This window comes from Schistocerca serialis, chromosome 1 (assembly GCF_023864345.2).
Source record: "Schistocerca serialis cubense isolate TAMUIC-IGC-003099 chromosome 1, iqSchSeri2.2, whole genome shotgun sequence".
NCBI classification, from domain to species: domain Eukaryota; kingdom Metazoa; phylum Arthropoda; class Insecta; order Orthoptera; family Acrididae; genus Schistocerca; species Schistocerca serialis.
This window is the reverse complement of record NC_064638.1, coordinates 997,148,769-997,166,075: the sequence shown is the minus strand read 5'-3', so window position 1 is coordinate 997,166,075 and position 17,307 is coordinate 997,148,769. Positions and strand designations below refer to the sequence as shown.

Below are 17,307 nucleotides of genomic sequence, written 5' to 3'. Positions count from 1 at the left end.
AGAAGCAGTAAAGGTAACTGCTCATCATATAGTTACGACACTGAGAAGTGGTCCATTATAATATCTATATTACTATGTGACTATCCTGGGGTACATAACATGGATCCAGGTTGAAGGTTGTCACTCAATGGTTTCCAGGGCAACAAAAATTTTATTTTCACTATTTCACATAAATACATACCACTTTTAAAATGTTGACATAATCTACCTATTAAAAGGTACAATCTTATGCGAAACATTCAACACAGTAAGACAGGTATTACAGTTACGAACTGTGTATATATCTTGAGGCAGCGTAACTCCCCACATGCAAATACTAAGGCTACATTCATCCAGTATTTGAGAATGAGAATGAGCTTATTGCTAACTACATTTTTGCTGTTCATGTGGTAGTACTACCACATCAGGCATGATGTTTCAATTTATTTCTTGTTTGCTACTGACAGTATTCCCAACACATTTTGCAGATAGTATCCACATATAGCATTGAATGTACGAGCAAAATTATGTTATTGTACGATGCATGGTTCAGGAGATATGGCATTATAAACATCAAAATGCATGAAAAACTAACTTCTGCTTAAAATGGAGAGCAAATCACACACAATATACCATCCAGTGTTTGATAATGAGAGCAGTCTGTGACTTCCAACAAACTTTAAACATAATTTCAATCAACAGTAAAGTAATCATATGTTTGACGTGGTTTTATACATGGAAGTTCATTTCTTTACAGAACTGCGGACTTGCTGGTCTACAATAAACACAATTATTTTAATTTTGAAATGTCAATCATTTTGTATCAAATTTCTACATTGTTTGAAGCAACATGTTATATGTATCTGTCTTGACATGAGGCATCTTACTCGAAGTACTACTCACCACAAAAATGGCCATAAGACTCACAATGTTAGAATTATTTCGCCAACCTCTCAGTCCCCCCCTCCCCCCATCCCCGCCCACCCCAATGAACCATGGACCTTGCCGTTGGTGGGGAGGCTTGTGTGCCTCAGCGATACTGATAGCCATACTGTAGGTGCAGCCACAATGGAGGAGTATCTGTTGAGAGGCCAGACAAACGTGTGGTTCCTGAAGAGGGGCAGCAGCCTTTTCAGTAGTTGCAGAGGCAGCAGTCAGGATGATTGTCTGATATGGCCTTGTAACACTAACCAAAACGGCCTTGCTGTGCTGTACTGCGAACGGCTGAAAGAATGGGGAAACTACAGCCGTAATTTTTCCCGAGCGCATGCAGCTTTACTGTATGGTTAAATGATGATGGCATCTTCTTGGGTAAAATATTCCAGAGGTAAAATAGTCTCCCATTCGGATCTCCGAGCGGGGACTACTCAGGATGACGTCATTAGCAGGAGAAAGAAAACTGGCGTTCTACAGATCGGAGCGTGGAATGTCAGATCCCTTAATCGAGCTGGTAGGTTAGAAAATTTAAAAAGGGAAATAGATATGCTAAAGTTAGATATAGTGGGAATTAGTGAAGTTTGGTGGCAGGAGGAAAAAGACTTTTGGTCAGGTGGATACAGGGTTATAAATACAAAATCAAATAGGGGTAAGGCAGGAGTAGATTTAATAATGAATAAAAAAGGAGGAGTGCGGGTATGCTTCTACAAACAGCATAGTGAACCCATTACTGTGGCCAAGATAGACACGAAACCCACGCCTACTACAGCAGTACAAGTTTATATGCCAACTAGCTCTGCATATGACGAAGAAATTGATGAAATGTACAATGAGATAAAAGAAATTATTCAGATACTGAAGAGAGACGAAAATTTAATAGTAATGGGTGGCTGGAATTCGATAGTAGGAAAAGGCAGAGAAAGAAACATAGTAGGTGAATATGGATTGGGGATAAAAAATGAAAGAGTAAGCTGCCTGGTAGAATTTTGTGCAGAGCTTAACTTAATCATAGCTAACACTTGGTTCAAGACTCATGAAAGAAGGTTGTATACATGGAAGAAGCCTGATGATACTAGAAGGTATAAGATAGATTATATAATGGTAAGACAGAGATTTAGGAACCAGGTTTTAAATCTTAAGACATTTCCAGCGGTAGATGTGGACTCTAACCACAATCTATTGGTTATGAACTATAGATTAAAACTGAAGAAACTGCAAAAAGGTGGGAATTTAAGGAGATGGAACCTGGACAAACTGAACAGAGGTTGTACAGAGTTTCAGGTAGAGCATAAGGGAACAATTACAGGAATGGGGAAAAGAAATACAGTATAAGAAGAATGGGTAGCTTTGAGGGATGAAGTAGTGGAGGCAGCAGACGATCAAGAAGGTCAAAAGACGAGGGCTAGCAGAAATTGTTGGGTAACAGAAGAGATATTGAATTTAATTGATGAAAAGAGAAAATATAAAAATGCAGTATATGATGCAGGCAAAAAGGAATACAAACGTCTCAAAAATGAGATCGACAGGAAGTGCAAAATGGCTAAGCAGGGACGGCTAGAGGACAAAGGCAATGATGCAGAGGTGTATATCACTAGCGGTAAGATAGATACTGCCTACAGGAAAATTAAAGAGACCTTTGGAGAAAAGAGAACCACTTGTATGAATGATGGAAACCCAGTTCTAAGCAAAGAAGGGAAAGCAGAAAGGTGGAAGGAGTATATGGAGGGTCTATACAAGGCTGATGTACTTGAGGACAATATAATAGATATAGAAGAGGATGTAGATGGAGATGAAATGGGAGATATGATACTGCGTGAAGAGTTTGACAGAGCACTGGAAGATCTAAGCCGAAACAAGCCCCTGGGAGTAGACAACATTGCATTACAACTACTGACGGTCTTGGGAGAACCAGTCATGACGAAACTCTACCATCTGGCGAGCAAGATGTATGAGACAGGCGAAATACCCTCAGCCTTCAAGAAGAATATAATAATTCCAATCCCAAAGAAAGCAAGTGTTGACAGATGTAAAAATTACCGAACTATCAGTTTAATAAGTAACAGCTGCAAAATAATAACGCGAATTCTTTACAGACGAATGGAAAAACTGGTAGAAGTCGACCTCGGGGAAGATCAGTTTGGATTCTGCAGAAATGTTGGAACACATGAGGCAATATTGACCCTACGACTTATCTTAGAAGAAAGATTAAGGAGAGGCAAACCTACATTTCTAGCTTTTGTAGACTTAGAGAAAGCTTTTGACAATGTTGACTGGAATACTCTCTTTCAAATTCTGAAGGTGGCAGGGGTAAAATATAGGGAGTGAAAGGCTATTTACAATTTGTACAGAAACCAGATTGCAGTTATAAGAGTCAAGGGGCATGAAAGGGAAGCAGTGGTTGGGAAGGGAGGGGGACAGGGTTGTAGCCTATCCCTGATGTTATTCCATCTGTATATTGAGCAACCAGTAAAGGAAATAAAAGAAAAATTCGGAGTAGGTATTAAAATCCATGGAGAAGAAATAAAAACTTTGAGGTTTGCCGATGACATTGTAATTCTGTCAGAGACAGCAGAGGACTGGGAAGGGCAGTTGAATGGAATGGACAGTGTCTTGAAAGGAGAATATAAGATGAACACCAACAAAAGCAAAACGAGGATAATGGAATTAGTCGAATTAAGTCGGGTGATGCTGAGGGAATTAGATTATGAAATGAGACACTTAAAGTAGTAAAGGAGTTTTGCTATTTGGGGAGCAAAATAACTGATGATGGATGTATTAGAGCAGATATAAAATGTAGACTGGCAATGGCAAGGAAAGCGTTTCTGAAGAAGAGAAATTTGTTAACATCGAGTATAGATTTAAGTGTCAAGAAGTCGTTTCTGAAAGTATTTGTATGGAATGTAGCCATGTATGGAAGTGAAACATGGACGATAAATAGTTTGGACAAGAAGAGAATATAAGTTTTCAAAAAGTGGTGTTACAGGAGAATGTTGAAGATTAGATGGGTAGGTCACGTAACTAATGAGGAGGCATTGAATAGGATTGGGTCGAAGAGGAGTTTGTGGCACAACTTGACTAGAAGATGGGATCGGTTGGTAGTACATGTTCTGAGGCATCAAGAGATCACCAATTTAGTACTGGAGGGCAGCATGGAGGGTAAAAATCATAGAGGGAGACCAAGAGATGAATACACTAAGCAGATTCAGAAGGATCTAGGTTGCAGTAGGTACTGGGAGATGAAGAAGCCTGCACAGGATAGAGAAGCACGGAGAGCTGCATCAAACTAGTCTCAGGAGTGAAGACCACAACAACAACAACATCTCAGTTCAAATAAGAAAGAAATGTTTTCACCGAAACAAATTGTGCAATGCTTAACAGCTTGAGTTCTGCCCCCCCCCCCCCCCCCCCCCAAAAAAAAAATAAATAAAAAAAAAAAAATAGCACTTCTGAATAAAATTAACCATTCCACTCCTTAAAATTATAATTTCGCAAAATTATTCCCACTGCAATCACTGTGATAGTATTGTTCCCGTGTTCATTTTCTATAAATATGGTTTTCGTCTGACAAAGATCCATTGTAAAAATGAGTCCACTTCAATGGTTGCAACAAATTTGTATACAGGGGAGGAAAAAGGTACAGAAATGTTATAACTGTGCACCTGCGATGAATAAGCATACATCCCCAGGGAGGGAACATAGCAGTCCCAGCATTTCTTTTTACTCTGCTTAATAGGGTAGCGAGCCATAGCACGGAGACGCTTAAAAGCAATAAGGTTGGTTTCTGAAGGGTGTTGTTTAAATTGTTCCAACACCCGTCGGTGAATCTAGTTAGTGACTGCTATGTCCTTGGTCCACCATGGTACCTGTCAACGATGAGGTGGACCTGTGGATCTAGGAAGTAAAGGAGTAGCAGTGCCAATGATATGAAGAAGAGTGGCAAAGACTTCTTGCACGACCGCATCAATGCAAACTGAGAGAGAGGTGTCGAAATTCACAGCAAATGTATATAAAGGCCAATTGGCTCTGTGGAACGCCCAACACGGAGGGAGTCCTGTACGCCTGGCAGTGGCAGGGGATGATAGAATCACCAGAAAGTGGTCACTATCAAAGATCATCATGGGGTGACCAATTACGGAAGCCACAAGAGCAGGGGAGGAAATTATGAGATTGACAGCAGAAAGTGGGTCGGGGAACCATCACTGAGGAGAGGCAAATCAAAGTCTGGAATAAGTTGGTCAATTAAAAGATCCCTACCCATTAAAGTGGCACTCCCCCACTGGGGAGCAAGCAGACATTGCAAATGACAATTGCTGGGTTTGTTCACTCTCAAACCACTATTGCATGAAGTGGGATCCAGTCACTAATGACATCAGTGCAAACCAAAGTGCAGACGTCTTCAGATGCTATCCCAGGGTCGGCATGGTTCCGACAGAATACCTGATAACCACGAAAGAGGGTGGTCATCATGGAAGTGTGTTCTTAAAGAGTAAGACAGAATGCAGAATAAGAGAAAACAAGTTGTCATATTTCCCGTAGGTGACGGTAATATCAGTTGCAATTCAACTGGATTATTGTGTAGCGAGAGTTCAGGTTAGACATATAGAAGCCAAGGAAGGGGAGGTGATGTCACTGGATCAGAGGTCATCACTGACAAAGATGGGTTGACATGTATAAAAACTGCATCGTTCCCCCCCCCCCCCCTCCCCCAAAACTGCTACGGTCATTAGCATCCGGTCTGTGGCTTAGGGAACGGTAAAAAAAAAAAAAGTGAAATCAGCAGCAATGGGAGAGAAACTCAAAAAGTTGGGAAACTATTGAAGAAAAAAAAAAACTGAAGGAAAGCTTAGGAAACCACTATAGAATGGGAGTTATTCTCCCTAAAAAGATCTTCAAATGACCAATGTCATCTCACTGACACTAGTAAACTCGATGACGCGATCGGCTGAGCGTGTGTCATCTGCTAAAATGGAAGATATATCATGCGACAGCTGTAGACGGGCGCATAGCGGAGTAAAATAGGGGCACTAAAGTAAAAGGTGTCTCAGCATCCACAGATGAGAGCAATGGGGACAAAGCGGGGGAGGATCGCCACTTAAAAGATGTCGATGGCTAAAAAGACAGTGCCCTATCCGGAGTCTAGTTAAAATTACCTCCTCCCGACGAGTTCGGGAGGAAGAAGTCCAAGCACAGGGAAGAGCTTTCATGTCCCACAATTTATTATTGGGAAGTGTAGACCAATGTGCGGGCCATAAAAGAGCAACACGACGACAAAAAACACTCTGCAGATCGGCAAAGGGAACCATGTGAACAGCAGGCTGAAGAAGAGAGACTGCAGCCCTGGCCGCTATATCGACTGCCTGATTTCCACAGATACCAACGTGTCCTGGGACCCAGAGGAATACCACAGAGATGACCCCCAAGTGAAGCAAGTGGAGGCAGTTCTGAATCTGGTGAACCAGAGGGTGGACAGGGTAGAGAGCTTGGAGACTGAGGAGAGAGCTGAGTGAATCTGAGCATATAATATACTTTATCCGCTGATGGCGACGGATGTATTGCACAGTCTGGAGAACAGCATAAAGCTCAGCAGTAAAAACTTAACACTGGTCGGGAAGCCGAAATCGATTAGGGGTGTCGCCAACAATATAGGCACTCCCAACATCAAATGATGTTTTTGAGCAGTCAGTGTAAATAAATGTGGCATCCTTCATTTGTGCACATAGAGCAGCAAATGCCAGACGATAAACGAGGGAAGGGGTACCATCCTTGGGAAGCTGACAAAGGTCACGAAGCAGGCAGGTCAGGGAGCGGAGCCAATTCGGTGCTGTACCCCCAGTTGTCAAGAAAGTTTTAGGAAAGTGTAATAAAAGAGAACGTAGCAGCTGACGCAAGCGGACTCCTGGTGATAGTACAGAGGAAGGGCAGCCTGCATACCCTAAATCCAAGGAGGCATAAAAAAAAGGTCATGGGTCGGATTAGAAGGCATGGAAGACAGATGGCTAGCATAACGACTCAGAAGGACAGCTCGCCAATTGGACAGTGGAGGGTCAGCAGTCCCGGCATAAAGGCTGTCCACAGGGCTGGTGTAAAAAGCTCCATATGCTACATGCAATCCAAGGTGGTGGACAGAGTCGAGACACCGAAGAATAGATGACCGAGCAGAGGATTAAACTATGCTTCCATAGTCTAATTTCGAGCGCACTAAGGCGCGATATAGGCGGAGAAGACCACTCGGTCCACTCGTCAAAAGGTACCATTCAAAACACGGAGGGTGTTGACGGATCGCAAACAGCGAGCCGAAAGATAGGAAACATGGGAGGACCAGCACAGTTTTCTGTCAAACATAAGTCCCAAGAATTTAGTGACATTCGTGAACAGAATGTTGACAGGGATTAGATGTGGGGAAGGTGGAAGAAACTCCATACGATGCCAAAAATTGGCACAAACTGTCTTACTGGGAGAAAAGCGGAAGCCGGTATCGATGCTCGAAGAGTGGAGGCGATTGAGACATCCTTGAAGACGTCATTCAAGAAGCTGGTCCGTTGAGAGCTGTAGTAAATCACAAAATCATCCACAAAGAGGGAGCCCGAGACATTGAGAAGGAGACAATCCATAATTGGATTTATGGTGATGGCAAACAGTACAACACTTAGCACGGAGCCCTGGGGTACCCCATTTTCTTGGCCAGATAACCATCGAATGCGACTCCTAACTTCTGAGGAGGGAGTGAAGGTGTTAAAAGGGCTAGTAAAGAAGTCCCAGCTTGCCTTCTCGCTATCATGGATGACGCGACGGCATCGCACACGTAACTGCTTACAGTGGATACAGCTGGCAAAAGTAGGATGGTGGCAGAAAACGCGAAGAGCATGTCGCCGCTCATGTATTGCGTCATGGCAAGGCTCACTCCACCGAGGAACTGGGGGGTGCCGGGGCAAGTCAGAGGTGTGAGGTATTGAACATTTTGCGGCTGTAAGAATAACTTCTGTAACATGAGTGACCTGATCGTCGATGCTAGGAAAGTGACGATCATCGAATGTCGCTAGAGACGAAAAAAGTGTCCAATCGGCTTAGGCAAACTTCCAGCATCTCGGGCGCATAGATGGTAGCTGTGGCTGCAATCAAAGGACACATGGAAAATGGTCACTCGAGTGTATCAGGAAGAGTGAACCATTCAAAGCGCCGAGCTATCTGAACAGTACCGACTGAAAGGTAAAAATGAGAGAAATTCGTAGTGGAGGCAGACAAAAATGTAGGTTCCCCAGTGTTGAGGCAAACAAGATCCGCTTGGTGGAAGACCTCAATCAATAGGGAGCCACGCAGAAAAGGACGCAGAGATCCTCAAAGCGGGAGGTGGGCATTGAAGACCCCAGCCAGCAAACAGGGGGGGGGGGGGGGGGGGGGGGCAGGAGCTGACCAAGGAGATGAAGGAGATCAGCTCTTGCCATTGGTGTGGACGATGGAATGTATACGGTACAAAGAGAGAAAGTGTATCCAGAAAGGGAAAGACAGACAGCAACAGCATGGAAGGAACTGTTTAAGGGGATCAGGTGATAATGGACAGTATCATGTAGAAGAATCGTAAGTCCCCCACGTGCTGGAGTGCCATCAACAGAGGGGAGATCAAACTGGACTGACTGAAAACGAGGGAAAACAAAGCGACCATGGGGACGCAGTTTTGTTTCCTGAAGACAGAAGATGACCGGCGAGTGGGATCGTAAGAGGATCGACAATTCATCCCGATTAGCTCTAATGCCACGGATATTCCAATGGATAATTGACATAGGGTGGACAGAAAAGGGAAGAATCTCACTACGGTTGCTCTCAACTCAACGACTGCTGCGAGCCAGCGGCCGACAGCGTGGAATGGCATTCAGCCAAAGGCAGAAGATCCTGATCCATAGGTTGTTCGGGGGCAGCTCCTGCCACCAGCGATCGGCCGGTAGATCGGCTGCCAGCAGTGCACCTTGGTGACATAGAAGACGGCCGAGGGCAGTTACCACAAGGTAGCGCTGTAGATGAGACACGCCATGGCGGACAAGGAGAGGAACTTGGTTTATTATGAGCTTTCTTGGAAACAGGACGTTGAGATGAGGGAGAAATCGAGGGTTGTGTTGTCGGGGTATGTAAAAAATATTCACGAGTAGGCTCTTTTTTGGAAGTCCGGGTGTCAGATTTTGTTTGGGGCTCGTGGTTTAGCAGAAGCCAATGAAGGGTGAGCCATAGAGTGAGCAAGTGATAGTGGGGAGGTTGAACAGGAGATCTTTGCGCTGGCCGATCTAACGACTATGCGCCTAAAGGTGAGATCAAAATTCTGCGTGGCTGCCTCCTTAGTAGGCCGAGGAGATGCAAGGACAGTGCTATATTTACCGGCCGGAGGCACAGTGGGATTTCGACTGGTGAATAACTTATGAGCAGCAAATGTCGACACTTTTTCCTTCAGTCTGATTTCCTGAATGAGCCGTTCATCTTTGAAAATTGGGCAATCTCTAGAGGAAGCAGCGAGGTCACCCATACAGTTGACGCAACGAGGGGATGGAGGTGGACAAGCACGTAACGTATTTTGCCAGATTGGAACACGGCTGACTGGTATGACTGAACCGCTGACACCGATAGCAAGGCATAGGGTTGGGGATGTAAGGGAGAACTGAAATTATCTCATAGCCCATTTTAATGTTCGATGTTAGTTGAACTCTGTCAAATGTCAAGAAGATAGTACGGGTTGGAACCAAGTCCTTGTCAACCCCTTTTCATGACTAGATGAACAGCCGTTACGCCCTGGTCAGACAGGTAGTATAAACCACCCCGCATGATGAATTTAAAGTGTGGTGCGCATCCACATGGACAGGGGAAGTGTGTAGCAGTGAAGTTTGCAGCAATATTTGTGCCTGGAGGGCACTGACTGTTTCTAACACGGTGCCATTTCGTAATCGGGAACAAGACTTTACAGGACCTGCAATCAACACCCTTCTGAATAATGAAAGGGTTGAAAGTGGAGAAGTCTTGGCCTTCGTCCACCCAAGAAACAACAAGGAACTGTGGCATTGATGGAAGAATTGTCCATGGCTGAGACTCATTTAACTTCCACTTGTGAGCAGACATTGTACATGTAGAGGAAACCATTGCAGAAGTATCCCCCATGATTACCGGTGTCTCCGATGGCGCACTCCCTCCTTGTGAGGGCCCTCTCTGGGGGCACTCCTGCCTTAGGTGATTTTTCACACCTCAGGTCACACCTCCCAAGAAACGGACGGAGGGACGAATCTGAACATTCGGAAGGTACCTGCTCGGGTAATCACCCCCACCTGGGCCTGGCCATTACCAGGGGGTATGTACATGTCCTACCTGTCTACCCGGGGCGGGGAATTACGCGTTATCCCGTCACCGGCAACGCGTGGAAGCTTGTGGATCAACCTTCAGACAAGCACAGGGAGGAAAGAAAGAGGAAGGGAGGAACAAAGAAAAGGAAAGGAAAGAAGAGAGGTCTCAAACGCCACAGCAGAGAAGAGGGTAACGAGAAGGGGCAAGGAAAAGAGAAGGACAGAGACTTTCCAGCATAGAAAGCGAAGAAGAGAGACTGTCTTACAGTTACGAGCATCCATCTCCGGACGTAGAAACAAAACATACTCTCAGAGGGAGAGATGGGGAAGGGAAGAGGCGGAGGTGAGGGGGGGGGGAGGATGGGGGATGGGGGAAGGATTTGGAAAAGGAAGGTATGCAGCCCGGAAATAAAAGAGAGCTGCACTAGCTCAGGGTCCCGTGCTCGCCACGCGTATCCACAAAAGAGTTATGGACCCCCTTGGGGAAAACTGGATCTGATTCGGGATGAGGGACAAACCCCCTGGAAAGCTGGGGAAGCCTCATCCTTTGACCTGTGCTGCTGCTTCTTCTCCATTGGAGGGAGGGAGGAGTTGTTATCAGTAAGGGAGTAGGTGGCAGCAATATCTGGATCAGACAGAAAGCGAGCAGCTTTTGGGCCCTTGCAGCATGGGTCCCTCAGCTGACCCAAGGTTGTAGTCTTCCTATCTTGAGAATGCCGGGGAGGCATGTTCAGAGATGGAGCCCCATCCAAGCAGGAGCAGGATGTTTTCTCTGGCTGAGAAGGAGGAGGAGGAGGAGGAGGAGTAGTTCCTTGAGGGGAAGGGATGAAAGCTATCTGGTGGCAGGAAAGAGAAGGGGTCCAGGATGAGCATAAGGAGGGGAGGACGGGAAGACGCAACTCAGGCAAAGGTAGATGAGAGATTCACAGAGTGAAGTTTGTCAAAGTTCTTTCGGGCCTCAAAGTAGCTGAGATGGTCAAGGACCTTTATTTCCTGGATTCTTTTTTTCCTTTGTGTAAATTGGACACACTGGTGAGTGGGGAGAATGGAGACCTGAGCAGTTTACACAGTTAGGCAGTGGGATGCATGGGCTCCACACATGAAAAGGGTGGCCACAGGAATGTCATCGCATCGTGAGGACAGGTGGCTGAACTTGAGGCAACGGAAGTAACACATGGGAGGTGAAATGTATGGTTTGACATAGCATTTATATATCATTACCCTGACCTTCTCAGGCAGGGTATTCCCCTCCAAGGCCAGAATGAATGGACCAATGTCTACCAGATGATCCTCTCTGGACATGCCGAACAAAATGAACGCCACATCGTTCCAGATTAGCCCTAAGGTCATCATCAGATTGGAGGAGAAAGTCCCTATAGAAAATTATACCCTGTGTCGTGTTGAGACGGTCACAGGCATGGAGGGAGGCTGACTGACTGGCAGAAGTTGTCTTATAAGGAGGGAGCCAGGCAGCAGAAGTCCTCCCATCAGTCCTGGTACAGACCAGGAACCACAGAAAGGGTTTCACCCCATACTGGCGGGCCTGGCCTTCCTCCCAGTGGTAAGCAAGGAGAGCACGGCCGGGAAGGCAGAAACAGGAACCGAGACAGAACTATGCCTCGGAAGAGACACAGCTGAAGAAGAGCGGCCAGACAGTTTAATACAAATCATGTGCCAAATGTCTGTTCTGGTACCATCCACTCTGAACAGGGGTTCGCCTCATGGGTACCAACGAGCCACAGCACGAGTTCCGATGCCCCGAAAAGATGGGCAACCACTCCTAGGCATGCACGAGGTGTTCACAGCACAGGTACCGGCAGTTTCATCCCTCTAGTGTCTGGGGGCTCAACCAGATGGGTACATAACAGCCCCACCACACAGACTTGCTACCAAGCTGGTGACCTAGCAAGGAGGTGAGAGGGTTATGACAGGGAGGGAGGGTAAGGGAGGAAATGGAGTGGGGGAGGGAGAGGGGGAGGGGGAGGGAGAGAGGGAAGAGGGAGGGGGAGGGGGAGAGGAGGGAGACACAAATCCACACCAAAGACACTAGGCAGGGAGTTCTTCCCCATCTGATCACATTACAGATTTCAAATTTAGAGATAGAGAGGTCAACCTGAGGGGGACCAAAAAAGAAAAGTCAAGAAAGAGGAGAAAAAACAAACAAACCAAATCTACAAGATGAAGTGAAGTCAGGAAGGCAACTGAGCCGACATAAATAAGAACACCAAAAGAGGACAAGGAAGAGGCAAACAGAAAGGAATAAGTACTGGGAAGAAGAAGGAGGGGGCAGGTAAAACAGGCTGGAAAAGGAGAAAGGCTGCAATAGCTCTGGAACTCATGTGCACCACATAAGTACCCACAAAAGAGCTGTGGGCCACCTGGAGGAAAGCATAGAGTTATCCTACTTAACAGGTACCTGACCAGGCCTTGACACCAACCGTGTCAGATTTTGATGAAACTTGGCACAATTACTTCTTTTATCATCCTGAAAGCACTTGTAAAATTTTTTTGCTCTATTTCTTATACTTTTTTTATAAATTTTTAAAGTTTTTAGATTTGGCGTTGTTTCAGCAGTCGGAAATCTTAACTTAAACGTGTCCTCACAACTAAAAAAAATTGTATATTAAAGGATACTCAAGATATAAGTATGAAATTTTGGAATAAGATTGTGTATTATATCTAAATGTTAAAAAAAAATTACCATAAAGATATATTAAAATCTTCCAAATGGAAAAAAATTTACAAGGTTTTTTTTTTTTTTTTGTTTTTTTAGCTAACGGATGTTTAGTTTTACAAAAACTGCAATATCTAGTCTCAGACCTGATAGAAAGCTCAAATTTGTTTTAAAATACTCTTAATTGTATAGGCTATTAGATAAAAGAAAAATTATGTTGGCTTTTTAACCTGTTTAATAGTTATCTAATTTTTAAAATAATATTAATTATATTTTAAAAATAGAATGTACCAAGTGACTTAGACACCGAAAATAAGTTTTTGTCTTCTTGAAGTAACAATGTACGCTTGGATTTTGTTTTGTTACTCCTGTGTTTTGAAGTAAAAAATTATTACAGTGTTAAATAGTGCTTGGATAGTATTTTATTAAGTTTATTCAAACTTTCAGTAAGTACTATTACTTAGTTTACAGAGATTCTTTTCCAATATCCTATAAAAGTAACCAGAACAGTAATCAGACCAAAAGTGAAATCAGTATGTCAGATATTCAAACCTGTAGCGTAGGGTTATTTAAAAAATCTGACTGTTTCCAAACAACCTACACACCTTCAAAAAAGTTACAATTGGTATCTGAATTGAATGAGGAAGAAAAAGATTTGATCCACTTACGATCTGGAATTAATCTGTGTGAATTTAAGAATATATGTTCACACCACAGCTACTACTATTTAAATGTTTTTGAAAAGTATCAAACAACATGTGTAGACCCACTAAAAAAACACAAAAAGCCCATCAAAAAATCATTGAGAAGTGTAGGCTTGGATCTTTCTAAACAATTACTAGCAAAAAATATTAGCATAAAACCTGGACAAAAGCTTTGCTCAACATGCCGTAACTTTCGTGAGGAAAAATTAAGAGTTGAAGTCAATGAAAGTGAAACAGATGATGAAGTCATGGTTGAATTAGAATCATTGGAATCCAGAAATGAATCCCTCGTACAAACTAAAATTGCTCTTGATAGTTTAGGTTTAGCACCGATAAAGCTTGGCGGCTTGTCAGAACAAAGTAAAGGGTCTTATTTTAAAAGGAAGGTTAGCAGTGTTGAAAAGACTGCAAAAAAGGCGGTTGCAAAAGCATTAAAATATGATGCACCAAGTTCTGATGATGACGAAGAAGATACAAGTGTGGTTGAGAAAGCAAAGGATTTTGATGTAATGATTTCTCTTATGAAAGAGAAGATTTCATCTGTTGGGAGGTCTAGAAAAATCCAGATTCTGACCTTGGCTCCAGATTCTTGGAGTCGAAATAAAGTGATGAAAGAATTTAATGTAAGTGAGTACATGGTGCGACAAGATAGAAAGCTAAAATCTGAAAAGGGTATTTTGGAAACTCCTGGTCCAAAAAAAGGTAAAACTCTTTCTGAAAATACAGTCAGACTTGTAACAGATTTTTATGAAAAGGATGAAAGTTCCAGAGTGCTACCTGGAACAAAAGACAAAGTAAGTGTTCAAAAAAATGTGTACATGCAAAAAAGACTCATTTTGTGTAACTTGAGAGAACTCTATTATTCTTTCAAATGGGAGAATCCCGAGGTAGAAGTAGGATTTTCAAAATTTTGTTTCTTGAGACCTAAATGGTGTATCCTTGGTGGTGCTGCAGGCACACACACTGTATGTGTATGCAGTATCCAGCAGAATGTTAAACTATTACTGGATGCTGTGAAAATTGAAGAATCTTATAAAGACCTAATTAAGATGCTTGTGTGCAACACAGAAAACCAAAACTGCATGCTACATCATTGCGACAGCTGTCCTGTAAATACTGCACTAACTGAGTACTTAACTGAAAAACTAAGTGAAGATTATGATTTAGAAGAAGAAATTGTAATCAGTCAGTGGGTTAACACAGACAGGGCAGAAATAATCAGTCTATCAGTGTTGAAGACTACATTTCTTTATTGGTTAGGTCATTGGAAAAGCTCACCCCGCACTCGTTTATAGCAAAATCCCAATCAGCAGCCTTTAAAAGATTGGAAGAAGACCCACCACCCAAAACAGCAATTATTGTGATGGATTTCAGTGAAAATTATTCTTTTGTTATACAAAATGAGATCCAAAGTTACCACTGGAATAGAGGTGGTTGTACTCTACACCCAGTTGGAGCTTTTCTAAGAAATGAGGAAAACAATGTTTTTGTTTCCAGCCACTGTTTTATTAGTGATGACCAAGAACATGACACTGGTTTTGTTAACTTTTTACAAAAAGAAATTACAAAGTGGCTGTCATTACATCATATTGACATTGACTCAGTTCACTACTTTACAGATGGTTGTGCTGGGCAGTACAAAAATAGAAACAGTTTTAAAAATTTGACTGAACACTTGAGAGACTTTAATTTGAAGGCCCAACACTCTGTTTTTGCAACAAGTCATGGGAAGTCAATTTGAGATGGCCTAGGAGGAAATATTAAAAGAATTTTAAGGAAAGCCAGTCTATACCTTTCAGACGAAGAACAAATAATGACAGCAATCAAAGTGTACAAATTTTGTGAAAAAAATATTGAAAACATTCATTTTCACTTTATTGACAAAAAAGAAGCTTATTTGCTACGGTTAAAACCAGAAAAACGTTTTTCAGCAACCCGAACCATTCCTGGAACACGAAGTTTTCATAACTTCAAACCACTTCCAACAAACAACCTTGAAATTAGAAGGATAACAGATAGTGTAAAACCCTCCTTAGTCTTTTCTTTCCATTCTTCCTCTGATTAGGTTCGTGTTGAACCATCCATAAATAGCTATGTGGCTGCAAATTATGATGGTAACTGGTACTTTGGACTGGTAAAAACAATATTCAATGATGAAGAAGATGCAGAAATTCTATTTCTACATTCTTCAGGACCAGCTGCATCATTTTATTGGCGTGAAAGAGAAGATTCTTGCATAGTGCCTTTGGAGCACATAGTCTGTGTAGTAGACGCACCTCAATCAAGCGGCACTGGAAGAATGTATTACTTCAAAAAAGACTGTATCAAAAGAACTGAAAGCTCTTGGATGAAGTGGAAAAACAGTTTGAATCAGCATTAATGTTTATTAAAAAGACAAAATTACTCAAAAAATTCAATGTTTCAAGCAATCAGTTGGGTTATACATAAGTGTCGTAAGTACACTATCTTTGTACATAATTCTTATGTAATCTACCATAATTAATAAACATGTTAAAAAATCATTATTATTTTTGTTTTATCAAGTAGCCTATATGTTTAAGAGTAAATTAAAACAAATTTGAGCATTCTATCAGGTCTGAGACTCTAGATATTGCAATTCTTATAAAACAAAACATCCATTTAAAAAAAAAAAAAAAAAAAAAAATACATATATATGCTTTTCATAGAAAATATTAATATATTTTAATAGTATCATTTTTATCTTCAAATATGTATAATAAATAAACTTGCTGCACAAATTCATGATGTTATCTAAAAGAGTTTTTAAGATAAGCTATTTTAAAGTTTTGAATACAAATTAAATTTATCATTTACGAAGGTCCGGAAAACGCAAAACATAAAAACTTTAAAAATTTATAAAAAAAACTATAAGAGATACAGCAAAAAAGTTTGCAGGTGTTGTCAGGATGGTATTAGAACCATTTGAGCCAAATTTCATGAAAATCTAAGGAGGTGGGTGTAAAATTTATTTTTTATTGGGTGATTTGATATGGAATGACCCATTAGTTACTTTCATGCAAACCCATGTATTAGAAAGGAACACCTGGAATGATCTAAGAGCTGATAGAAACTGTGAGATGATGATATAGGAAGATAAGTTTTATAACAAAAAGACCAAGAAAATAATTGTATTCACTGTAAGACTATGACAAGTGACAGACAGTAGTTGTGGAATTAATTGTATTATTACCTTCTTTTATTCCAACAGCATCTAAAGTATTTTTCTTGGGTTCTAGGTCCCCACTTCATCTGATCATTGATTGTTCCCAGAAAATTTTTTTCTAGCTCTCTAAGAAAATAATTGTATTAACTGAAAGATTATGAACAGTGGTAGAGTGTAATAATGAAACTCACTGAATTAACATCTTCTTTGATCCCAACAGCATCTAAACTATTTGTCTGGGGTTCCGGATCGCCAACTTCAACTGCCCACTGATGATTTCCACATAGTTTCCTTCTATCTCTCCAAGCCCTTCTTACGAGAACATTTGTGTCCAGACTATACTCTTCCACCATTTCAAGGCCATCTTCCAGTTTGTAATGAATTTTACGCTTACCTGCAAAATAAAGTCAGATGATAAGAACTACACATGTGTAATATGATCACAACATAATTCATCCAATGGAAGCTGCTGCTGTCATACTATCATCTCACATTTCAAGAAACATACACATAAAC

At 42.0% G+C, this 17,307-nt stretch overlaps 1 protein-coding gene across 3 annotated transcripts in view; it reads right to left on the bottom strand.

Annotated features, from left to right (window-relative positions):
• Nucleotides 1-17,307, bottom strand: part of LOC126413247 (protein DPCD) — a 68,430-nt gene that overhangs the window by 27,335 nt on the left and 23,788 nt on the right. For all 3 annotated transcript variants that reach the window (XM_050083165.1, XM_050083151.1, XM_050083159.1), the window contains one exon: nt 16,983-17,185. In XM_050083165.1, coding sequence (XP_049939122.1) covers nt 16,983-17,144 — 162 coding nt within the window. In that variant the 5' untranslated portion in view covers nt 17,145-17,185. The remainder of the gene's footprint in view (nt 1-16,982; nt 17,186-17,307) is intronic.